The 24,654-nt window shown below is 54.0% G+C and overlaps 5 protein-coding genes across 5 annotated transcripts; 1 reads left to right on the top strand and 4 right to left on the bottom strand.

Moving 5' to 3' along the window:
- Window positions 1-1,904: 1,904 nt before the first annotated feature.
- A1O7_09472 (glutamine synthetase) lies at window positions 1,905-3,708 on the bottom strand (the record flags this gene model as incomplete). The annotated part of the gene is made up of 6 exons (XM_007763460.1): window positions 1,905-1,966; window positions 2,019-2,414; window positions 2,468-2,972; window positions 3,420-3,512; window positions 3,588-3,632; window positions 3,706-3,708. The coding sequence occupies 6 exons, from the start codon at window positions 3,706-3,708 to the stop codon at window positions 1,905-1,907; spliced, it is 1,104 nt and encodes a 367-aa protein (XP_007761650.1).
- Window positions 3,709-5,633: 1,925 nt separating this feature from the next.
- On the bottom strand, window positions 5,634-9,226 carry A1O7_09471 (uncharacterized protein; the record flags this gene model as incomplete). Its single annotated transcript, XM_007763459.1, has 4 exons — window positions 5,634-6,169; window positions 6,264-8,061; window positions 8,151-8,297; window positions 8,504-9,226. 4 exons carry the CDS (start codon window positions 9,224-9,226, stop codon window positions 5,634-5,636), a joined length of 3,204 nt encoding a protein of 1,067 aa, XP_007761649.1.
- Window positions 9,227-11,370: 2,144 nt separating this feature from the next.
- On the bottom strand, window positions 11,371-11,742 carry A1O7_09470 (uncharacterized protein; the record flags this gene model as incomplete). The annotated part of the gene is made up of 1 exon (XM_007763458.1): window positions 11,371-11,742. The coding sequence occupies one exon, from the start codon at window positions 11,740-11,742 to the stop codon at window positions 11,371-11,373; it is 372 nt and encodes a 123-aa protein (XP_007761648.1).
- Window positions 11,743-12,747: 1,005 nt separating this feature from the next.
- On the top strand, window positions 12,748-13,770 carry A1O7_09469 (uncharacterized protein; the record flags this gene model as incomplete). The annotated part of the gene is made up of 1 exon (XM_007763457.1): window positions 12,748-13,770. One exon carries the CDS (start codon window positions 12,748-12,750, stop codon window positions 13,768-13,770), a length of 1,023 nt encoding a protein of 340 aa, XP_007761647.1.
- Window positions 13,771-18,699: 4,929 nt separating this feature from the next.
- A1O7_09468 (E3 ubiquitin-protein ligase TRIP12) lies at window positions 18,700-24,390 on the bottom strand (the record flags this gene model as incomplete). Its single annotated transcript, XM_007763456.1, has 3 exons — window positions 18,700-23,867; window positions 23,919-24,010; window positions 24,062-24,390. 3 exons carry the CDS (start codon window positions 24,388-24,390, stop codon window positions 18,700-18,702), a joined length of 5,589 nt encoding a protein of 1,862 aa, XP_007761646.1.
- Window positions 24,391-24,654: the final 264 nt, after the last annotated feature.

Below are 24,654 nucleotides of genomic sequence, written 5' to 3'. Positions count from 1 at the left end.
TTCTTGATCCGCCGTCCCCTTTATCCGAGCGAAGCTTGACGTCAACGGCACGTGAGCTTATTGAAGCTGTTTCCGCCTCTCGATAAATGGTGAACAGCTTCAAGAGTCCGCGTTTCACATGAAATCGCATGTTAGAGCAGCAGATCTGAGCCAGCAATCAAGCCTGTGGCTCTTTACGGGTACCGGGTACGGTGTAAGTTCCTCCATGCCCTTCTGGTCTCCCTGGACAGTTACCATCCGCTCCTGTCTCGTGTAAAAGTCCCGGTACATTGAGAGGTTTTGCCGTACTAGCCAGGTTTCAGAAGTGTCTATCCTCAGACGTAAACAGATGAGGCTGGGCACACGAGACGTGCCATAGTATCTTTGACAGGATGAGCGAGATAAGCCAAGCGACGCCTTGCCGAAACTGCTCTCGAAAGCACTTTTGGTGTCGTTATCTGTAACGTCCGAGCCGTTTGGCAATGAACACCCCGCTATCGATCAGCCCAAGCCTTGTGCACGGCAAAGCTACTTCAGGTATCAGGACCATGGTGCGCAAATCAGTCCGCTCTCCGGGTATCCACAACCATTCCTTCGACGGCCTGATTGTCGCTCAAAATGCTGCGACTTGGGTCGATTTATAGATAACGTCTGGTGAGCGACCAGAGCGATATTATTCCCACAGATATGTCAAGTCAGGTGGACAGCAGCTGCTGAATGGCATGAGCATGATTTCCCTTGGGACCTTGGCGTGTCGATTCCCTAGAACATGTTTGATCCTGACTTGCGACAGTACGCCACTAAAGGACGGAACAACGATGGCGGAGTCTAAGAATCAGACGGGAGCTTCCACCAGCCATCGAGGAGCAGCCAGGATTGGTAGGAAGACGAGTCCACCCACCGGAGTCCGGTGTCCAACCACGGTCAGGAGTACTGTAGGAGTATGGTCCATGGCATAGCCTTGTCTGGCGGTCGAGCAGCTTGCGAAGCTCTCCCCTGTTCATGCACAACGCAGCCTGATGACCGACCGGTGCCATCCCACCCCCCACCATCAGACCTATGGCATCAGCCGCGACCATCTCCGCGTTTTGCCTACCCCTGGTTCTCACCCAAGCTCTTCACGTTTGCCTCTGCTGACCTAAGTAGGATTTGACAGGCCGCTGGTTGGTTCTCGTCGCGAGCTCGAGTGGCTCCGAGCTGGCTCCCCCACTCTAAACGCTCAGCGATGACGAATATACAAGCTTCTTTCCAGCCCTGGCGATATACACAAGTAGGGACATTGTGGTTGTATCGCGCGGCACGGACAGCATAGTGGAATTGCTCGGATTAGCACATGGGTGGCGTGGACATGTCGCTATATCTCTTCTCGGTCCGCTGTCGTTGTTTGAATGGCCACGGGTCTGGTGTTGTCGCTTGTGGCTGATTTTACATTGAGCACGGCCGTTGACCGAGGGCGCGGAAAAATCGATTATCAGCTGCTGCAGGTAAAGGGACCAACAGCAACAATCATTCAGTGCAGGATAGCAAAGTACATGCAGAGATGAAAGTGAACCAAGATTGAATGAAAGTTCCTGCAGAGACGGCTCCAAGACCCGAAGGCGCTGGTTGGCTCCTCCCAGACTTCTGACAGCAGAGCGTCGCGAAGAATGATTGCGTCGCTGCAGCTTGGTCTGCAGGGCATCGTTACTATCTTCATATTTTTATCATTGTAGTTCTTATGTTCTAAGCAAGTCGTGCTGTCGCTTACCGAAACTGGCGTGGACAATACGTATGACTTAAAGGACACGCTGCAATATCTGCTTGATCTCCAGTCCGTCTGGCCCCATCTCACCTTGAGTCTATCGTCCTTGGGCATCTCAGAGCTCCTATTTCACCGGGTCGAGAAACCTGGCCGTAACGACAACACTCGCGGGCGCTGCTAGCTTCTAGTTGAACTTCTCCTCCGGAAGCGAACCGAAAAGGGTCTCAACGATCATGCCAGTCACCTCTGCAACAGGGGTCAGCAAAAGTGTGAAAGCTCGTATACGGACAAGACTTACGGTATGGGTCAGCGTTGGAAGCCGGTCGTCGATCTTCGAAGTAACCTTTGCCTTCTTTGGCGCAGGCCCGGGGAACGCGAACAGATGAACCTCGGTCAGCAATACCCCAGGTGAATTTCTCAAGACTGGAAGTTTCGTGGGCACCAGTCATCCGGAGTTCGTTGCCTTCACCATAAACTTTGATATGTTCGTGGTGTCGCTTCTCAAGCTTCTTCATAGCCTCCTCAATGGCTTTCATGCCACCTTCTTCACGCATCTCCTTGGTTGAGACATTGGTGTGGAGACCAGCCCCGTTCCAATCGCCGGGGATAGGCTTCGGTTGGAATGTGACTTTGGCGCCAAACTCTTCCGAGATACGGTGGAGGAGCCATCGAGAAACCCAGAGGTGATCACCCACTGTCGACTTGGTCAGCGGACAATTGTCAAGAAGGACGCAACCCTTTACTTACAGTCAATGCCTTCGCAAGGGCCAACCTGGTATTCCCACTGGGCGGGCATGACCTCAGCGTTTGTGCCAGAGATCTCGATACCTGCATACATGCAGGCCTTGTGGTGAGCCTCAACGATGTCACGGCAGTAGACACGACCAGTGCCAACACCGCAGTAATAAGGGCCCTGAGGACCGGGGAAGCCACCCTTGGGCCAGCCATATGGCCATCCGTCCGGTCCCAAGAGAGTGTATTCTTGCTCCAACCCAAACCACACCTTGTGCTGGGCATTGGCCTCCATCAAACGTGCAGCGTCATGACGGTAGTTGAATTTGTTAGGTGTCCCGTCGGGGTCCCAGGTCTCGCACATCACCAAGACATTGTCGCCCAGACGGATGGGGTCCGGGTACATGGCTACCGGTCGGATGTAGACATCAGAGTTGTCACCCGGGGCCTGGCCGGTGGAGGAGCCGTCAAAATTCCATTCGGGGAGGTCGTCAACGCTCTTGGGAGCCTTGTTCAGGGTCTAAGGGACTCAAAATTAGCTGACGAATGCCATGCGAGTCATAGTGATTTCGATGTGTCAAGTCGCCGGTGGAACCGCGTCAGTGCGTCGCATGGGGCGCGGCTAAAAGGATGGTTGCGGTCGACCCTGACCACGCCGAGATCGGCTAGATCGCGATTGGCGATGGTTGGCTGGAGTGGGCGGCGCAGCCTCGGTGCTTCGCGAAGCCTGGTGGATGAGCCGCGCCTTTGGCATGACGCCGCTGCGCCGGATTTCCTCATGGTGGGGTCGTCCGCTAGGCGGCACATCCCACTCAGAGCAGGCGGCGGAAAGTTGTTGTTGAGCATCGCTGACTGTTTTCGGCGGAGATCATTCACCGCCCAGAGTGGCGGTGGCAGGGTCTCGTGTTCGAATACCGGATGGAGAATCAAGGGAAGGGTGAGACTCGGATTGAAAGAATGTGTTTACCTTCGTCTTGTTTCGCAGGCCGTTTGACCCATCAATCCAGATGTATTCTGCTAGAACCTTGCCTTTCTGGTCCAAGGCCATGTACTTGGCCAACTGCAACGCATGGGTCAGTGTATTGGCCCAGTGCGACAAGGGCGCAAGCTGGAGCCGCGCTCTTGGAAGACTCACATTTGAGGCATTTGAGACAACAGTCGACTCGCCGACGCCAGCAGCCTGAGAGACAGTCAGTATCCGGCTATGCAATTGGTCGTGGTGGGGGAGTTGGAGTAAGGGCAGGAGCACTCACCATGATGGGCAGACGAGTGTGTGAGTGATGGAATGAAGAAAGTGGAAAGGACAGATGAGAAGTGAGTAAGGAGGAACAAAGCGGTCTTGTTCTTTCCTTTTGAGGTGGTTAAGATGTGGGATTGGGAGGAGCGATAACGGGAAGGAAAGAAAGAATCATAAATAAATCTCCAAGCAGCCTGAGCACAGCTTCACTCGCCGCTCACGACGGATTGAGGAACTACGTATGCCCCTGCACCCGAACCCTGGCCCTCCCGCACCTGCACCTGCGGCATGCACTGGCACTGCGCTTGCGCCTGTCCCACCAACAGCGCCAGTCCGAATTTGCCTCTTGTTGAGTGCAGCGATATGCCCACACGCTCGTCAGTCCAGTCCGTTGGCCTGGTCTCGGCCCGTGACCCAAACCGTCAGCTCGAACTTGCTCAGCATGTCACTCTCCAGTCGTGACGCTGGGGTAAGACGGGTGCTGGCTGTGCGACGGCTCCGTGTTGCCATAGCCTACTGTTCGGGTTTTGTAAGAGGCTCGTGAGTGCGTCTGACTGTTCACTCCCACGAGGCGCTCGATAGTGTGGCTGAGAACAAGTCACACTCTCCTGACACTCGAGTGAATTAGGATTCCAGCCTTGACTGAAGAGCGCAACTCCCCTCCGAGGGGTCGCGCCATCGTTCGTTCTTCCCCACTGCTCACCCACACCCACACTATCTTGCGTCCCTTTCCCACCATTGAGCATCCGTCGAATGAGCCCTGGATATCTGCAATCTGCGAACCACGACACTTGAGATAAGAGAATTAGATCGGTTTTTCTCCATGAAATCGCGCATTTCCTTTCTGAGACCACCTCGCTGCGCGCCGACTAGCTATGTCATGATCGTCTCATGCGTCGACTAACGAGAGCACAATGACGATTCGAAGCACGGACGACCAGATGTTCTGGGATGGGAAACACAAAGCCCCAGCCGTCAGCAACCCGAATATTGTGGGTGTCACTCAGACGCCAACTGCCACCGTTCCACTCTGTGCCCGGAGCACGAGACATTCCAGACCGTGCCCACGGCCCATTATTTACATAGCCGTGTACTCCGTAGAGGGGCTGTCTTATCCCTCGTGCTCTCCGTTCCCCGCTCTTCGCCTTGACTCTCAGTGCCGCATCATCATTAACCCGGGAAGCGCCGCGTGGTCGCGGAACTTCGGAATCGTAAGGACAATGCACGGAAACAAAGGCATCGGGTTTCTGGCGTAAGCAAGTCCCCAGCATGGACTCATCACCGGTCGGCGGACGCAGCGAGGTCAAACTCAATGGTGACATGGTGGTCAACCAGAGATGGGAGACAATCCTGCCCGAGTGAGCAGCAGTCACCAGTCAATATTGGTCGCATAATAACAATACAGTCGCTCGAAAGTAGTACTTGCATTGCTGTACCTAGGTAATTTCTTTAATTATCCTTTGTCTCGTTGGCTGTGGGGCATCGGTACTTTCTGGTACCTTGCATTCCCAGCTGCCGATTCCGAGAACACCATTACCCGAGTCTGATCGCGCCCAGATGCTTTTGCTTGCGAGCCAGACGACGCAATATACGTACAATAAGCAGTGCCTGGGGCTCGCGTGTCTGAGAACCATTTCGTGTACCGTGCAGAAAAACTACTCCTTCCTTTCCCTGGGGGTATCTCTGAAGTGTTGCGAATCCAAACATCCAAAATCGTCCAGGTGTTGCCATGCATGCGTGCTGTCCCCGTTGTTGCCGACACCCCGCCCTATCCCCCCCTGTTACATCTTATCGTTGATTGCTGATTGGCTCAATCCACCATTGACCACCACTCGATTGACATAATTGAGATTGGCGTCTCAAAAGCTCTGGTCGATAAGGCCGAGTTCTGTAATCACGTGTTGCTGTTGTCCATGATCCAACTCTCGAGGCTTGCGTGATACTTTACTCGGGCTGCGCTCGCCTGGCCCTCTTCTTCAGCAACATTAGTCGCTTCTCCTTTTCTTGCTCCTCCAAGATTTTGCTCTCCTCGACCGTCCCCCACAGTCGCAAAGCTTGATTGTGTACCTCGGTGAGTGGCGGCATGGGACATGAGTGTTGATCATCCAGCTTCGACTTGTCCCGTTCTTGCAGCATTCGGACGGCTCGTTGGCCTTGAGCGATTCTCGCCCGCCGAATCCAACGCTCTGTCTTCTCAGTGTCTCGCAAGCGACGTCGGAAGCTGATTTGAGCTCCCTTCACCGCATAAGCGCCCAAACCAAGCACTCCAGAAATTGGTTTCAGTACCAGGCCTCCGAAACCGCGAGCTACTCCTTTTGGAAGGGCAGACATGCCAGCGTCATGAACCTCGAGGTAAGGGATCCGCACAACGCCAGTCACTCCATCGTATAGTCCGAACCAGAATTCTTTCCCAGCGACCTTCACCCCGGTACGGAAACCGTCTATTCCCTGTGGGGAAGTGCGCACAGTCTTGTCGCCATCTGGAAATAAACGTCAGCATATCATGGAATTGGTGGCACACTATGGGGTCGACATCGACAACGGCGCTCAAATCAGGGGATCAGCATGACTTACACAACCGTGGTGCATTGTGGAACCCCAGAGCAAGAGCATTCCACATATGTAAAGGCATTGCCACGATCGCCTTACTGGAATGTCCGATGCCTTTGCCGATGTCTTTGAGAATCAGGACGACTGGAGAAGTATGTTCCGAGGTCGTCGTTCCAGTCGTCGCAGATCGAGTCAACTTTAGAGGCTCTGCTTCGCCTTTCAAATTGGCTTGGCGCACCAGTCTCGCGTGCTCTTTCCTTTGCTCGTCAACGGATGTACCTCGTGTAGCCATGGCAACACGGCCAGGTAGGACGAGTCCTTCAACTGCTGACCTTCCCTTCTGCTTGTGCTTGTGTCTCTCATACCGTCTGATATCGCGCTTGGTTGTGTCGTGCATTGTGGCCAGCTCGTGGCAGGCTTCCCGGAATGCCTGAATGATGACTCCGCCAGCACCAGTGATAGGCTCGCCAGGACCTTGAAAATCAGTCCACTCGTGATTCCTGACTAGTTCGAGGTCTGACCACTGAAGCTGTCTATTTTCAACCAGCAGCTCAGCGGCCAGGGCTGACAGCCGAGTGTTTGTATGTCTGGTCCTCCAGACAGCAACATGGTCGGGGAATATGCTACAGCGCAGAGAATTGGGCCCCTCTAGATTCAATGCGCGATGGAAAGAATCTACCGCATTCTCTGCGCCGTCTCCCTCCTCTCGAATGCTTTTGGCAATTTCCTGTGCTTTGGTTTTGGCGTCAGGTTCCAGACACTCTCGAATGCCTTTGGCGAATTTGTCGCTGTCGAGTTTCTTGAGGGGAAGGGCCTCTTTGGCGCCTGCCCCGGCCCGTGCAACCATCTTGCTCCAAAATGGTTGATCCCCAAAAAATGGAACAATCATCGTCGGCTTCCCGAATCGCAAGCCCACAGCTGTCGTTCCAGCACCACCATGGTGAACGACAGCGGCGACTTGGGGAAACAACCAGTCATGAGGCACATTGTCGACAAGGAAAATGCCATCGGGCTTGTCCATTCCATCGCCCATTCCACCCCATCCTCGGCTGATCACAGCACGGACGCCCGCTTTCTCGACCGCATCGAAAATCATCCTGGTGAATGCTTGTGGGTCGTCTATACCCGCGATGGAACCGAACCCGATGTACACAACTGGCCGCTCATCAGGGGTTTTCAGAAAATCAACGAGATCGGGGGGAGGCTTATAGGATTTTGCCAGATCCAGAAAGACGTAGCCTGCGATATCGATTTCTGGGCCCCAGTCTTGCGGCTTAGGGACCAAGCTGGGTGACCAGAGGTAGGTCATTGGCACTTTGAGGCGCGACAGCTGACCAGGGGCCCACAATGTTGAGACTGGCTCCAGTCCCAGAGTTTGCACTCGAAATCTATTGACTAGATCCCCCAATCCCTGCCATACCATTAAATCGACCAGTGGATAGCTCATGAAATTTGTGTAAGTTTGATCGACGTTGGATGATTTGATGTTTGCCATCGGGTGTGGAAAGGCTTGGGTCGGCGAATAGGGAAAAGTAAAGACCAAATGCAAAGGAATGCTCAGTCTTTCAGCACAATGGAAATGAGCGAATGAAGGCGGGTTGGCAATGATCGCATCGGCCACAAAAGGCGTCTTTGAGCCCATCATCTTGAGGTTCGCGATGTCCTTTTCGTCGTCTGTCGCATTGATGCAGGCTCTCCAGAAACCCTGGAACATCTGGAACATGGATTCACGTCTTTTGCCGATTTCGCCAGATTTGACAGACTCAATTGAAGGAATCAGCCCCGGGTTCTTGACCATAAAGGCCATGAGCTCGGAAGGATCCTGCGGAGATCGATTAGCCTAGGCCCATATTTCACAAAAGGATATAGGAAGAAGCTGGAGAATGGTACTCATGGAGAGGGGAGACCTACACCGCCAATACTGAAAAACTCAAGACCCATCTCTTCCTCGACGAACTGTTTGAAAGTAGGGTGGGATGCAATCCTCACCCGATGATTGTAAGTCGTCAAAATCTTTCCAATCTTCAGAAAAGGTTGTATGTCACCCCGTGAACCGATCTAGCAGTCACTTCCATCAGCATGTGTCCAAGCAAATGCGGTGGAAGGTAAAGTGGGATCAAGAGAGGCCTCCTCCAGGAAGACAGGACTGTGTCGCTACGCGAAGAAACAGCTCCTTTCGAAACCAACAACGGAAACGACACGTCTGTATTAGCATTTGCATTCCAGCAAAGTGACATCATCCCTGAACAGACTGTATAACTTACAACCATGATGACGATGTTGAGTCTGGGAACGACTAGCTGGTCCTTGTCCCTGCGGAAATCGGCCTTGGATTTCTCTGCTGCTAGAGCGTCCTGTTCGTGATTTGGTCCAAGGTGATGCTCGATTGTAGCCCCAAGCGCTTTCGCAAGATAACCCGTTTGAGCGGTCTCGTTGACAGATATATTTAATCTTCCGTCTCTCGCCACTCGGCCCTGAGACTTGAAGAACTCGTTCCCAACCTTGAGATGGTCCGGTCTAGAGTGATATGTCCGCACTCTATTGAGTTGTGATTTGGACAGGTGTCCGGATGGTTGTGTATGCGCCCGCCGCAGACGAGGTGGATTGTCATCGTCCGATGAATTCAATATATCCGAATCGCTTGATGTTTCTTCCGAGGCAGGGTGTTCTAGGGCAGACTGATTCGGGTCCGGGAAATGTTGCCGCCTAGGCTGAGGCAGGCATGGAGCAACTGGACGAGCAATCTCGGTCTCGAACTTCCTCGAAGCAAGCTGGGGTCTCTCGATCTGGTCATTGCGGATGTCTGCGACACTGGGGTCGTCTTTTGCATGCACACTATGAAGCGTTGCATCAGAAGTACCACGAGACGTCGGTTGTCCCGGTGCTTGTCGCTCGGGATATGGGAATGATGTTGGAGGAGGTTCAGGCGTAGGACTCTTCTCGTAGTCAATGGCGGAAGACACCAGAGGCGTCAAGAGTTGCGCCATGTGCAGCTGCTCGGGGCTGTTCTCGACGAGCGTCAGGGCTCTTTAGACATGGTGCTGGCGAAATAAGACCACCGCTCGACGTTCGGTATTCAGGACATCTTCAGTACCTGACACAAAACGCCGACGCGTCGCAAGCGTTGCTCTATGGTATCTGTGCTTTCGTTCTTGCAATGGTGATATGGCAATGGAGCGAGGGATGACAGTGAAGCAGACGATCCGAAAGAGAGTAATGGACACTCGCACGAATTCTGATGCAGCAACAGTCACGCAGTCACGCAGTCTCTCGGATGTGTGACCCTTGTGTGCAATAGTGGACAGCGACCTCAAAGCCTGCGCGGTGGCCGACTTGCGTCATACCTAATCACGGTGGCTCCAATGGGCGGCACTGTTGTTGGTTCCACGACAGGTTTAGGGGTGCCTCTGCCGTCCGCACAGGTCTGGAGGGCTGGGAGGCCAACCAGCTTCCACCGTCTGGGCCTCCACTTGGGCTCACACGAGCCGAAGCGCCCCTGCCTTCATTGACTAGAAGGGCAGCGTGCACAGTACACAGTACGCGTGGGTGACAAGCCCCAGCAAGTGCTCTTCCCAGTACGAGGCACAAAGTATATTGTGCCGCTTGTCCAGCACAGACCTTTGACTGAACTCAAGACTACTTATTGCGTGTTACAGTACTACCTTGTTGAGGACGGCAACTCTTCGAGTGCGAACACACGAATCCACGGGACGAGGTCGCCCAAGCCACCTGGAGCACGACGGCGAACTGCAGCTGTCACCGCTGTCAACCCCAGATTTGCTCGGCTCTAACTAACGAAGCAGAGAGCCCTGGCTAAGGATCTGTTGCTGCCAATGAGTGCCTCGTACATCCAGGCACGGCAGGACTTCCGACCAACCGACCAACCGACCAACCGTCTCCGAAGTCTTCGTCTCGCCTATCACGACCTACCGCACAGTTGCACTATGCTCTCCAATCCGGCTGAAAGATCGTGTCGACAGAGCACGCACGCTGCCCTCATGCACGATCGTAACAACAATCATGCATGCTCCAAAGCCACCCTCCATCGTTCACAGCTGCTAGCGTTGATCAAGCACTGTATGACTTCTCAGTCAGACGAATCACCCTCCACTTCACAGAAGATCAACTATTTAGCTATCCTTCAGATCTCGTCGATGGTGAGCGCATCGCCCAGAACACAAAAACTCCAAAAATCATTACAATCGAGTCTGAAAAGCAGGGCAAGGGCGGGGTGTCCCAGCACATGACAGTGCATGCCGTGCGTCATGAACAGAAACGGCAATAACTATCTTGCGATGGACGACAATACGTATTGGTGATGGCTCGAATTGTGATTCTGCAAGCCATGAATCTTATGGCATTACGAAGCAAGGTAGCAAGCAACAGGTTCGCATCACACAAGACGAAGTCATGATAGCCGCGACCAAGTTTCTTGGGAGCAATGGGAGCTCCCTGTGTTGCTGAAGCGGCCTATTACGCAGTACCAATTACACTTCTACGGCAATCGTTGATCTCCTGCCTGGCTCACGGCCAAAGGCCGAGAAGTCGTCAGAGAGTACGGAGTATAAGCACAGGTTGACACGGATCTGTTGCGACAGAGCTCGCTACCGCTAGCCGATTCTCACCCAGTGTGAAAGCCAAAAACACGAGTCCACCTTCGCCCGAGCTGTCAGTCCTTGTCCAACCAGGTCTGACCCGGCTAAGGTTGCTGGCCAAACCATCCTCTCCTGCCATTAAGAAGGCCGCTTTCCAGTTGTCCTGCATCAAGCCCAGTCGCAGTACACTCTAGTGCGCCAACCCACGCACCCCTGATTGCCCAGATCTACAAGACAGTGTCACAGATCATCGCAGGGCTGAAGGCTCGGTATTTAATCATCCTCCCTCTGGCCATGTCGTATTTTCCCATGCCGCGGCTCGCAGGCTTCTCGGTTTGGCAGTGCATTGTCACCCGCTCTGTGGTCTCCGGTGTGGTGGGTGTCTTGGTACTCACAAGCTGCTGGGATGGAAGGCCTAAGCTGATGTCGGATCCCTCTAGTGATCAAGCGGCGCAATCGGAACCTGTAAGTCCTCAGGTCTGTGCGGGCGTATACCGTCCAGCCTCTGCATTAGTGTCATCATGCTCAAGGCCCCACTAATCATCGCCTCCTGCTGACGGTTTTGTCCTTGTTCTTGATGTCTGCTGCCAAGTACGCCGCACTTGGTGCAGCCTCTGCTCGATGCCTGCTTCAATCACGGCCCGGTCGGTGGTAGGAGGAAATAGGTTGGACTCGGTGCACAGGTTGTACATCAACCGGATCACGTCGAGCTTCTCTCGTTCCGGGACGGCAGTCCAGACGACGTTGACATCGGCCCACTTGGAGTTGGGACGGGCAGCGCAATACTCGCCGTGGACTCGCCGGGCAAAGTTCTTGAAGTTGTCGAATTGTCGAGTGCTGAGCCCAAGCTTTTCCTGGACCTGAGCGGGAGAGTCTCGCAGTCTAATTGGCGGTGTGGTCATGGTCATGGCGACCCGAGCCGGACGGACGACCCAACGGTACGGCAGATGGGGTAGTGGTCAACAACGAACAACACAGGAGAGTTCTGCGTATGATAATGGAAGACCTGGCTGGACATCCGTTGGGTTTTGCAGCCTGACTCTAAGATGGACCCCGGAGAAAAGGACATTGCCGTCACTTGTCACCTTTGCGACCCAGTGCTGCACTCGCACTCCATGCCCTGCTGCCCTATTCTCCCACTACGCCTTTACGAGCTTTCTTTGCCCAAACCTACCCCTCCAATTGGGCTCTGCCCCACTACCGACATGCCAAGGAACAAGGTGTATTGTCAGAACAGGCCATAAGCGGTTCCCTAGCCGTTGCTAGTCCAACCTATAAAAGAAATGGCCACCGGATGAGGCGCCGGATGACCAGGATCTGCGCTAAAGGAAGCTAGGAGGTCGAGCAGCCGGCAATTGGGCGCGGCCCAGGTTAGGGTTGGCCTGGATGGGGAAGCGATGGGTCCTTCCCTGTGCGGCCCCGGCAGAGCCGTTGGAGGGGGCCTGGGAAAAGTGCCGACGGTCAGCGGCCAATCGCTGGGGAGCTGGTCGCCCCTCTAGGCTTACTGCGAAACACTAGCCTAGGGTAACGTTTCGTGCCCCCCTGGGCGAGCCCATGTTTCATCTTCGCCAGGCCGGCTTGGGCTCAGGCGTCTGATTCGAGGCTTGTAACCACCCAATACCAACTTCCTTCATCAAGTGTCGCAAGTCGTCGGGACTCTTCGATACGACACCCTCTGCAACAACATGGATCACCGACGCGACGTCTTCATCCTGCTCTTCAACATGTCCGCTTTCTTTCCTGTTCACATTTCTCCCAGCTGCTGTGCACTTTACATTCTCCAGGCTCTCGCGGGCGAGGCCACCTTCTCTCGCTTCATTTACGTATCTCCCACGACCTGACGCTGGCCTATTGAGACTAACCTTGCGAGATACAACGCGTGGCAGCACATTAGACTGACATCCGCAGCGACGATGACTGGGTCCAAAACTCTGATCTTGACATCGACCTACCCCTCGGGGTTCTCCCCACGGCCGACAGCTCATGAACGACTACGCCGCCGGTTCATCACAATATTGCATGGTGCGAGCTGGCTGGCTAGCTTGATCGCCATCTCGCTCTTTGCGGCGGCCATTCCTGCGTGGAACAAGAATTTCTTCCACAGTACTGGCCCGAACCGCGGCGACTGGACCGACGGCATGTCACTGGGACCGCTGACTTTCGCCATGCTCTACCACGCTGTTGTCTTAATTCGAGGTCGAATGCGGAAAGCCCAGCGGTCCGACGTCAGCACAAGTTATTGCCCCTCACTGAGCCAGCCATCCCTGATTATCCACATTACTGTCCCATGTTTGGTTCTGCTCAGCCTGTTGCCGGCATTGTTCCTGGCGGCTTATGGTTCACTATTTCGCTTCTGGCAGCCAGCGAAACGCACGCAGTCCGGCATTCTCGTTTGCAACATGCTCAACATCTTTGCGCGGGAGTGCGAGCCAACCTTGTACGACATTGGCAGCCTGCAAATCGCCGGAATTACGTTCGGGATACTAGTGTGGATCTTTCATTTTGCCCTGCTGCTGGTGGGTCTCCGACAATTGAGACGCGCCCGGCTCGCCAAACAGCTGCAGAGGGAGAAGATGGCTCAGTATGCCCGGGGCGAAGAGAGATCGTCGCGTAGGAGCCGACGAGGCTACGGCAGGGCGAAGGGATCCACCGACCGCGATGGTGCAGGAGACCATGGCGCTTGGCACCAGCATCCGCGTCCCGACCGGTACCAGCGAAGTGGTTCGAGTTCTAGCTCGAACTCTAAGTCTCGGTCGGGGTCTCAATCAGGATCAAGAAGCAATTCGCTTGTGGGAGGAGTCGGTGAAGCACAGCGTGGTAGGACAGAGGCCAGCCCCCAAGGCGAACGACAGCTTCAGAACCACCAGGAGGTGCCTATTTTCTTCATTCAGGCCCCCGACGCATCGCACGCGCCCACGTCGAGGCGACCTGGATGACGGAAGTGCTGACGTTCTTCACCTCCAGCCCATCGTCTGAGCGGGTCGGCGGGCGAATTTGCGCAACATGACCACCTTTCTTGGGCCTTGCAGGCTAGCTGACGGAGAAGCTTCGAGGCTATGGATGTGAGCGAAGCACGGTCTCATATTTATGATGATATATAAATATAAGCTTCGATATTTATGACCATGGCCATCATGTTTCAACTCTAATTGGTGCGAGGCGTGATGCATATTGGCCAGCCGTGACCAGTGACCACAGTACCAGATTTCCCAGCCCTGGCAGCCCTCCCCATGCACACGGCTCCTCGCACACCGACATGCCTTGACAGGGTCCAAATCCTACAGCCCACATCCCTGCACGTCAGCTGCCGGAACCTGATCGTCTCTCGTCCCGCAAGGTTCGGCCCGGTGTGCTTGGAAACGCTGGCGGCCTGCAGCAAACGTGCCGGGTAAGGCGCAAGTGCTGCAGCCCGTCAGCACCAGTCTGGTCAGTGAGGCCAGGCAGGTCAGCACCATCGTATCACCATACAATCCGAGTAAGGACTTACACTCTAACGCAGTAGCAGGACTGCGTGACCGCTTAGCGCCGCGACATTCAGGCACTTTTGTGCAGTGAGTTAATTGGAGAAACTCCACGCACCGAGGCGGGTCAAAGCGAGCAGCGTGCCTTGTGCTGCGAGTCAGCGGGCAATCTCCAATTTCCCATCGTTCTCGTTCCTGTTTCCCTCTCGCTCTCGAGTTCAAGAACAACGCTCTCCAAAACTATTACTTGGCAACCATCACCATCACCACCGCAGCTAACGTCCGTTCTGGGCAGTGCACAGGAAAATTGAAATTAGTGTTCATCGTCTCTTGTAACCTCTCGCCACAATGCACACCACCTGCATTCAGTAGGTGCCCTAGACAATACCCACTGTGAACATGCGAGCACATGTTCCGGACACAGTACGAGGTACCTACAAGGCAGAAGGCACAGTAGCTCACACCACTCAGGTCGAGCTTAAAAACCTAACAGTACCTATCGCCACCGCGCCGCTCACCACCTGCATGAACGAGGCTGACGAAACTGGCCAACCTGTTTTGGTACCTCGGCAGCTAATATGCCGACAAACGCACAGCGATGCTTGGACTGGATGCTCTCGCAAACACTGTGTCCGAACTTTGCGGTCAGCTAGCTCGTGCAAGGTGCGTCCGAGGTATGTATGTACACAGTAGTCTGTACGAGTAGGTGGCGAGGATTCGGGACCGACGCCACATCATGTCCTTGTTCCACTGAGCGCTTGATCTACTGTAGCTACAGCATCTAGCTCTATCCACGAGATAGACGTGTCTGTTATTGTTCGGCCGCATGATTGCTTACGGAGCACGAGTTCATGTTCATCGATCACCTTTTCATTCATACTTCGTACTTGCCTTGGGCATCAATGGGGGCAATCATTTGTGCCAAACCGAGCTGTGAACCAATCAATGCAGGACAGTACGTGGTCGGGAACTTTTGCCTCGGCTGCGTAGCAAGCTTTGACTTTGACTGCACTTTCACTTCACCTTGACTTTAATTTTCACTTTTCACTTTCAGTTTCACCTTCAGTTTCACCTCACACCCACATACACATCCACATCCATCCTGGCTTTTGCCTTTAAGTTGATGCCAGCGGGACTGTAATAATGCGCAGTTGTGCAAAGTATGCTCTAGAGTCCGTGTGTGCTCGAAGCCACAAGGATATCTGTACACACTAGTCTGATATTTCGCCATTTGCTTTTCAACCCTGAGCATACCTGATGCTGCATCCTGTATTCTCCATACGCAACGTATGTACTCTACCTCTCCACTTCCACTCCCGGACCTCGTACTCGTTCCGGAAGGGAAAACAGTCCCGTGCCACAGGCCGTTCGCTTGGCGAAGCGACTAGGGCGACGTGCAGAGGACCCGTAATATGGAGCACCACAACGCAAGGAAGAAGGATGGTGGGCAGGACTGCATGCCATGGCTATACAAATTCCCAGCCAGTTGGTCCACGTCACGAACCCTTTTATCCTAACTTCGTTAGGACGAACACTTGATCCTAAGTTTTCAAACTCGTAGGGTTCACGCTTCGACAGCTCGGCCCGGTCTCCCCTCCACAAGCTCACTGTGTGCATACTGCAGTACTCTGCATACTGGAAACAAGACCTCTGACTCCCACCGCAATGCGTCGCCTGTCAACACCACTACCGGGAACGACTCTCGTTCTCTGACGAACCATTCTGCGTCCCACACTCTATCATGCACTCTATTCACAGCACCATTTGCCCAGGAGAATAGTTCGGAGTAGTGCTCAGGTCCCCGCCGAGGCTCCCTGTAGACAGTACATTAGAACTTGGAATCCCCACCCTGGTGGTCTGTACGCTTTTGGTATTTGGTGTTGGGACTTAGAGAACCTTCACACGACCCCATACACAGCACTACAGCACGCCCATTATGTCTTGTCTGCGGCCAGGACCCAGTCCACCGCGGCAAGACGGCAACGCTCTATCCGTTTCCTTCCGGTCCCGGACACGAGCACAAGGACCGGTTATGCACTGGGTGAATTTATTCGGAGGATTTAGGTATTTATGTCCCGTCCATGTCTGCCGTGCCTGTCCCGAGCCCAGCAAACCCTGCATACAGTTGCCCATGTCTGCCAGGCACAAGAGTGAGGGATCCCCTGTTTTGAAACTGATGTAAGGTGAAGAGAGACATGATGCAGCAGGACAAGGGCAAGCCACCTCAAATACCATGCATGAACGGACTACACAGTGCCAAGATTGGCTCGAAAGTTGAACCTCGGACTCCACCAACACCTACATCCACACTCGCTCCCACGTTGAAAACCACGTTCACACGCAGCTGCTTCCAGGTGGAATACTGTGTGTACTGTGTACAGTATGTATGCGTGCCCGACAAACCGCACAAGGTTCAGTCAGGGTCCACGTTCGAAGCAACGTACGCAGGCACCACGGTGCGTGATAAAGTTCACTGACTCAGCCGATGCCTTATACGCCAAACGGAAGGTGGAACGGTGGAAGGTGGAAGGTGAAAGTTACGGTAAGAGAATTATTCCCTTCCGAAGGTCTCGAACGCTCAAGGCACCACCGCCCACCCACCACACCAGCATACCATCGGTGGACGTATTGGAACTGGATTGGGGCGCCCTAGGAGTCGGAACTGCAGTGGAAACCAGGGCGAACCGGACAATCAGAACATCCGGGTTTTGAACGCTCGAGCAGCATCTCTGCTGGATCCGCGTTTCTAGATAATTCCCGATGCCCAATTCCATGCAGTTCCCACCGCCAACATGGTGAAATGGAAACCCAATATCAATAGTGCTCCACAGTCTCGTGTCCGAAGGGCCGGGCTAACCGGTAATAATAACGCAAAACTTGAGCGGCAGTTCGGAGCCCTTATACTTGTATAGTCCGCAGCAGATGAAATAACCAACCTTTCAAGTTTACACTCTAACCAACTGTATTGCATGATGGGGTGACATTTTGTGGACGCCTGGAAGGCTGGCTTTGGTCGGCAGGTTTGACCGCGCAGGGTACCGTACGAGTTATGTACTGTGCCCGAGACATGAACATGACATGTGCGTCCGGGGCGCTGGTGTGCCGGAAAATCTTTTCCTCCCTCCACAGACGTGCGGTGTGCGGTGTGCGGTGTGCGTTATGTACCTCGTACCTCGTACTCGGTACTCGGTATGACTCCCAGCGAACCGAGGATGCGAGTCCGAGTGGACAGCCACGCAGCCCATTCGAGTCAGGCTCGGGCCCGCAGATGCCAAGCAGGGCGGCAGCGTGGGGTGGGTGGAGGCTCGGTTTGTGGTGAATTGGCAAAGGCCGCGCGCTCGACCGATTGACCGCCCTGTTGCACGACAAAGGTCCTGCAACTCTACCAGTACGCAGTATAGCGAGATTGCGGCAGTGTCCAAGTGGTATCAGAGCCTATGTACCTATTGTTCTGGACGCTAATTGGACGCCAATCGATCGCGGTCACCTGTAAAAGAACCAAAAAAAACCCCCCACAAATATTGGGGCATCGCTTGTCCGAGTGCGTGCACCACCACGTATACGGGGTATATGCAGTGTGTACCTATGTAGTATGAGATGTAGCGGTATGACCTACCTCGCCCTCGCGTCCACTACAGGAAAGACCACAGCGCGCAAAAATCATACTGGGGGACAAGCTCGCTATCAGCCAGTCCAGTCCGACTTTTGGAATATTGCAGTGTGGTGGTGCGCGCACTCGGCAACGTTGCCCCCAATTTTTGGCTTTTTACGGGTGACTGCTCCGTACGGAGTACTATTGCAAAGTATGGTCTATCACGCGTGAAGCTGTCGGCATACAAGTTCGACACTTCTCCTGAGCCATCTGTAATGAACTACATCTGTTTACGGTCATAGGTCTCATAGTCATTGGAAGCTAAGCTGTGTGTTGATTTCTCTACTTTCTGCGCGAATGAATCCATATTCCATGCTGCTTGGCCCCTTTGTTTTGACCATTTCCCAGTTGACGGTCTCGGCATCATCAACAAGCAGGCACCCATGGGCGGATTTCCTTCCAGCCAAACCCGACTCCTTCGTAGTCACGAAGCAACTTGGCGCCTGATGACCCTCTGGGTCGATTCAAATTGTGGCAATGAAAGGAGCGGTGCTCAGCTATGCCCCCGGGCCAAGCAGGCCCGTTTTCAATCGTTCGTGAAAAGCGTAGTGTTTCAGTTCGTGAAGTGAGAATGACATGCCCATGACCCACCCCGTCGCGCAGCTCGTGCGTCCATTCCTTTTGCAAGTTTGAGCTCACTATCCATCGAGCCATGACTATGGCGACCCGATGTTCACCTCTTCGTACCGACTTTCCCGGAGATGTCTTGTGCGGCCGTGGCTGTTCCTTGGGACCCCGGAATTGCAACGACATCAAGACAGGTGGAAAGCACCCTGCCCTTCCCGGATGGCCACAAACAATCTTTTCTTGAGCACATCTTGCGTCGTGTAGTCCGGAAGCTTGAGATAGTTGACGCAAGTCATGACACTCGGCAGATAGTCGTCCGACGTGTAAGGAGGCTCACTCGGTTTGCAGACGACGGTGAACATGGGAGTCAGACTCTTGAACCCTCCGATTGGAAGCTTCGGGCTGCCTGTGACAAACTGGAGGAAATCGCGGCGCTGTGAAAGACTGAGTTCCGACATTGTTTGCAGTAGATTCTTGACACTCTTGCTGTCCATGTTGAAGCCGTGATCGGCTTTGACCGAATCCATCAACGTCTCGATACTCCAGTCCTCTTGCGTGCGGCCAAATAGCATGACTAGCTCGTCGGGCGTAAAGGCTCTCAAGGACGAGTAGGAGAAGACTTGAGAAAACCCGGTCTGGAATGCTTCAATCTGGGGCCGAACGCCGCTTCCAAGGCTCAGGTCGAGCACTCGATCAATGTACTGCTGGACGTTGTCTAGATTGACCGTCACGTTCGAGCCTTCTGATATCAGCTCAATATCGGGATAGCCTGGGAGTGTGAAGTCAAGGGCGAGATCCTCAATTTTGGCACCATGGATGTTCAGGTTCTGCATTGCTTCTGCTTTCTCTTCCTCCGACATGGACGAGTCGAGTTCGATCTTGGCCTTCGCTTTGACGATGTGCTGGAGCTGAGAAAGAGAGTTGGCAAGATCCTGGTCGATGGTGCGCAACAGGCCAATGGAAGGAACAGCATTTGTGATGCCGCCTATCTTGAAGAAGGTCGGGCTGAAGGTGATATCAATGATGCGAGAGTCGAGCATCGAGCGAGCCACGAATTTTCCAAGCGTCTTGAACAACAACGAGAGCTTCTTGCCTGCTTCTTTGCCGCCCTCTTCCGGACTCGTAGGGATTGGAAAGAGTCCATTTTTCCCAACGGCGAATTGATCCTTGTCTGCAGAATCATTTTCGCGCCACATCTTCAGTTTCTTCTTGGAGAATTCTTTGGACACGCTCGAGTAGAATTCGAGGGTCGGGCCCAGACCCGTCCCAACCTCTTCAAAGTATTCGACCTCGAGCACACTTGGCGACGCACCATACATGTCCATGACCTTCATGGCACTCTCCAGGATACGGTGACGTGATATGCGCACCTTCTGCCGCTGGGGTCTACCCAGCATGGGTCTGTCATCTCTCCGTCGATCGCGGCGATCATCATTTTCGGATTGATTGTTCTGCCATCGGACCATCGAGCGCGAGTACCCGAAAGAGGTCGATTGCAGGAACAAGTGTCGGGTTTCAAAGGGAAACAGGAATGGGAACGACCGAGCCAGGTCCTCACTCCAGTCCGGCAAGCAGTTACTAGCTACAATAAGTGGTTCCTCCAATTGACGGTTCATCTTGGCGGTCAATTTGGTGTTGATGAATGACGCCAGAGGCTCGGCATAAAGCTTCAGTCCGGACTGTCCAGTTGTCTCTCGTATCTCATCGAGATTCGCGTTCAAGTCGTGCAAGATCCCGAGCAGAGTTAGTATTTTGGACGTGATGGGGTGACCTTCGAGTGACGCTGGAAGCGCATTCTGAGAACCTCGCTTCTCTGTCGCGCCAACAGGAGCCAAGCTCGAAGGCGCAGGTGGCGGGCCTCGGACTTTTCTGAATTTGACTGTATGGACGCCTGACCAGACGCTCCGTGATGAGAGATCCTGCGGCTGATCACGGTTGTGGTGGACGGCGCGGTAGATGGTCGTGTTATTCGGGATGATTTTTCCGTCGATGCTGAACTCGATGTGCCAGTCTTGAGGCACAGCTGCAAGCGCTTGGGCGTATGAAGGACGACCACCCGCAGTAACTGGCGAGGGTCCAGGAGACTGTCCTGAAGATGGTGGTCGAGCACTTGGGGGAATAGGTGTCCCTGGCTGAGGAGTTGCAACTCTGGTCCCATCCTCTTTTCGAGCCGTCACCTTGCCAGTAGACCCAATCTCCATGTTCACAGCGCCGGGTTCGGGCATTTCTTCATCCGACATGTCTTCCTCGAGTCCATCGACGAAAGCGTCCAGAGCTCCAACGCCCTCAGGGTCGTCGCCCTCATCATCTTCAAGCACCTTTTCGTCTGCGCATTCGAGTTGGTGTTGCGTTTCTCCGGGACTGGACTCTGGTGGTGGTGCGGATGGCTGATCTGCAGATAAAGCTTGATCGCGTCGATTTGACCGCTTCCGCTCCGTCTTTTCCCTTGGCTTCTTTTCGGCGGGAGTCTGACGCTCTTGAGACCGTCGTTTCGTTTGAGACGGAGGGCGTGACTCTACCTTAGCCGGCGTAGCTGGAGAACCAAGTTCTTGGCCAAGCGGGGAGAGAAGGCCTGATTCGGCGGCACCAGACAAGTGCGCAAGGCGGGCATTGGCGATCTGTTGCAGCATATCCCGACGGCGCTGCGCCGATGACGGTGGGCGCTCTGACAGGGTGATTCGAGGCCGCAGGTAGTCATCAAGCGCTTTGAAGGTTGCGATGGCGTGAATCGACACTATCATGTCGCGGTAGGTCAAAGGGATGTCACTGTCGGAGTCTGCTGTCAGCTTTAGGCGGATCTGACGCGACAGCATAGACGTGGAGCTGCTCCGACTGCTCTCCGAAGCGTTGTTGTTGACGGTCAGGACCTCAAAGTGTTCCGCGCGGCTAAGTAAATCCTGAAGCTTCTGTATGAGGACGCTGAATGGTGTTACTGCAGACGTCGCGGATGTTGTCTTGGTGTTGCTTCGATAGGTTGTTTCCATAAAGGCGGAGACCAGGTTAGCTCTAGCTACGCCAATGTTGGACGAAGGTCCGTCAGACAAGACTTGTACCAGGACACGGATGATGCCCGAGTCTAACAATTCTGAACTTGTTATGCTCTCCAGAGCGTCTTCGTCAAAGTAACTGGCAAGGCGTTGAAAGAGCTTGTTGCCAGCTTCATTTGGGTTTGGCTGACGGTAGAAGACTTCAATGTCGGTCGCAAGCTTGTGCAGGTCGTTTCGAATGTTGGCTGCCTTTTCCTTCATCTCTTTACCCTTGGCCGTGTCATACCTGGCCAGGAAATTCTTCGCTCGCATGATGACCAAGTCAGAAACGCCAGCGATGGCAAGAGGCGACGGAATATCTTCATCATCGGAGGAGTCTGAACTTTGGGAGCCGTCCGTAGCATCATGGAGGCGTCGAGCAGCAAGGTCCTCGTTGTCTCTCTCGTCATCGTCATCGTCATCATCTGGATCGCCATATTCATCATCCTCGCCATCGTCGTCATTGTGTTCTCCGTCGTCGTCATTTTCGTGTTGACTGGTCCCCAGCTTCGCCTGGATGCCGGCACTTCCTGCGACAGCATTGGCATCATCAGCATCAGTGCTTTTGGGTGGCTTTGAGTCCACCGCGAGGGGTCGGTCAGCGAGCTTCTTAATCTCGCCAATGACACCTTCGCGATGGAACTGATACTGATAGATGTCCTCAAGTCTCTCAAAGAGCAGCTCCGAAGCCTGCAAGGCGAAAACTACAAGGCTTGGGTGATCTTCTTGAGATAGGATCGATGCGAGAAATGACGCATATGGCACTGGTCGTAGTGCCTCCTCGACGACATTCGTCTCCAGGTTGGACAGGATTTTGAGCTGAGCAATAAGCACCTTCTGGCGGACACTCAGGTTGACAGTGCTTGAATAAGCATCGGTCAACGTGGGCAGGAGGATGGTCGCAAAGCGGCGTGTCTCTTGCTTGCAGTCTGCCAAGGCTTCAAGTCTCTTCTCTGTTTTTGACTGCTGGTCAGAAGGTTGGCCGTCTTCATCCGACATGTAATCATCCACATCGTCGTAAACTTCGGAGCCTGACTCGCTGGAGAGCTTCGGGCGCGGTAGAAGTTCGCAAATAACATTCAAGGTCTCGTATACCTGCTCTCTCGGTCTGTGGATCAGAGCTTGCATGATGACAACACTGTCAATCTTTGAGGCATCGTCGTCACTCTCGCTCGGAGGGGACACGCCAGTAAGAATCTGGTACAAGGTGTCCACGACGTTCATTTTCAACAGATCTCCGGAAAGCTGAGGGCTTGCTCGCGCCACTATTGCGAGCACGCGCAGAAATTCCGTGTGAATGTTCGCCCCGATGAGGTTGGTGGTGCCTGGCAACAGAAGTCCCAGAACTGCTCGCAGTAAAGGGGGGTCCACCAACTGCTCCAGCTTGTCCGGGCTATGCTTGAAACTATCGATGACTCGGGTGACGCATAGACAGCCTTGTTCGACGACTTTTTGATCGTGGCTCGACAAGACGTTGAGCAGGATCGGCATAACGTCTCGAATGACCGGGAAGGAATCGTGAGGGATGTTACGACAGCAGTTTGCCGCGGTAGTGACGGCGGTTCGCTGAGTGCCGGTAGCAAAGAAGTCAAGAAATTGAAGACATGCAGTCAAACCTCCCTCGCGGACGATTGATGCCGGGAAATCGATTGAGACTTTAGACAACGTGCTCAAGGCCTGCTCGGCGACGTCGATGTACTGAATATCAAGCAGCTTTTGACAGAGTACTGGTACAGCCCCTCCGTAGACCACATTGGCCACAGAGCCTCGTAAAGCCTCCATCAGATTGGCAATACAACGGCAAGCCAGAAGCATCATCTCCGGGTTCTCCTCGCCGGTAATGGGATTCGGCTGCATCAAAGCCACGAGTTCTTTGACATAAGGATCTGGTGAAAATTGACCCGAGAGATTATCTTCATTCGAGACCAGCAAGAGGTTCGAGAGCTCTTCGAGAGCCACCATCTGCATGGTTGGATTGTCCGATTGCCGGAGGCTGTTTAGGATATCTCGGAGTCTCGAAGACATGCCGCTCATCATCCCACTCAAGGCTCTTAGGGTGCTTGATAGCCCTGACGGCGGGCCGCGGCCAGAGCCGAAAAGGGCTGCGGAAAAAGGATCTGGGCCATCATCGTCATCCATGCCGCTGTGATCGTCTCCGTCGTTGCTGTCACTGTTCGAACGATCAGGGGCAGGAGAAGTGTCATTCTCTTCTTTAGCAGGCTTCTCGTTCTCGTGTTCTTCGTCCCTCATGTGAACATCCTGGTCTTTCTTGCCCAAACGTTTCCTCTGGCGACGTGGTTGAGGAGTCTGCGATTGTGCGGATATTTCTGTCGAGGCTATCAGCGAAGGAGAAACTCCGCCTTGAGACTGTAAACTACCTTGTGTCTTGTTACCTCTGCTAGACTGGCGTCGGGAGCCTGATTTTGCTGCCAACGGCTTCTCGGATTCTTCGTGGTACTTGGACGATGAACTAATGCAATTAGCCGATGTTATTCGTAGCTTGCACTCTCTGAAGACATACGCATTATTAGACATTGCCGGTTCTTTCTGGCCGCTGCGTCTTCGAGTCGATCGAGCCGCAGGTTGCGGAGCTGTTGGCTCGTTCTGCGGCGGCTCGGCCAATTTCTGTCTCTTGCCGCCACGGGTCGAGGGAGGGCTCTTCTCTTCTGGGTCGTCGGTAGGGTTAGAGGCACGACGGCTCGGGGCTTTCCGCTTTCTCGAGGTTGCGGCAGGAGGATTGGGTATCGAAACCGATGGCGATGATTGCAGGGGAGCAAGAGGTGTTGAAGTGGCGGGGACGCCAGACTCTGCAGCGAGCCTCGCAGAGGAACGAGTGACTCTGCGGGACATGAGCAATGGTTCTCATCAGGCAATGCGGACGACGTGATAATATCAGTGGTAGGAAATGAGGGAAGGAGGATGGAGTGGTGGCACTAAAGTTTGTGCAGTTCAACCTGAGGTGTCCTTCAGGTTGTGTTGAGGCCCGAGGCGACAACAAGGCGGAGAAATGACTTTGAGCCAAGCACAAGGCAGAAATGATGAATGAAACAGGAAAGGCAGTAGTACCTGGATCTCTGCGAGGAGGGTGAATCATGCGGTTGCGAGGAAGTCGCG

This window comes from Cladophialophora yegresii (genome assembly GCF_000585515.1).
Source record: "Cladophialophora yegresii CBS 114405 chromosome Unknown aczIN-supercont1.7, whole genome shotgun sequence".
NCBI lineage: Eukaryota > Fungi > Ascomycota > Eurotiomycetes > Chaetothyriales > Herpotrichiellaceae > Cladophialophora > Cladophialophora yegresii.
This window is presented reverse-complemented; position numbering and strand designations above follow the sequence as displayed.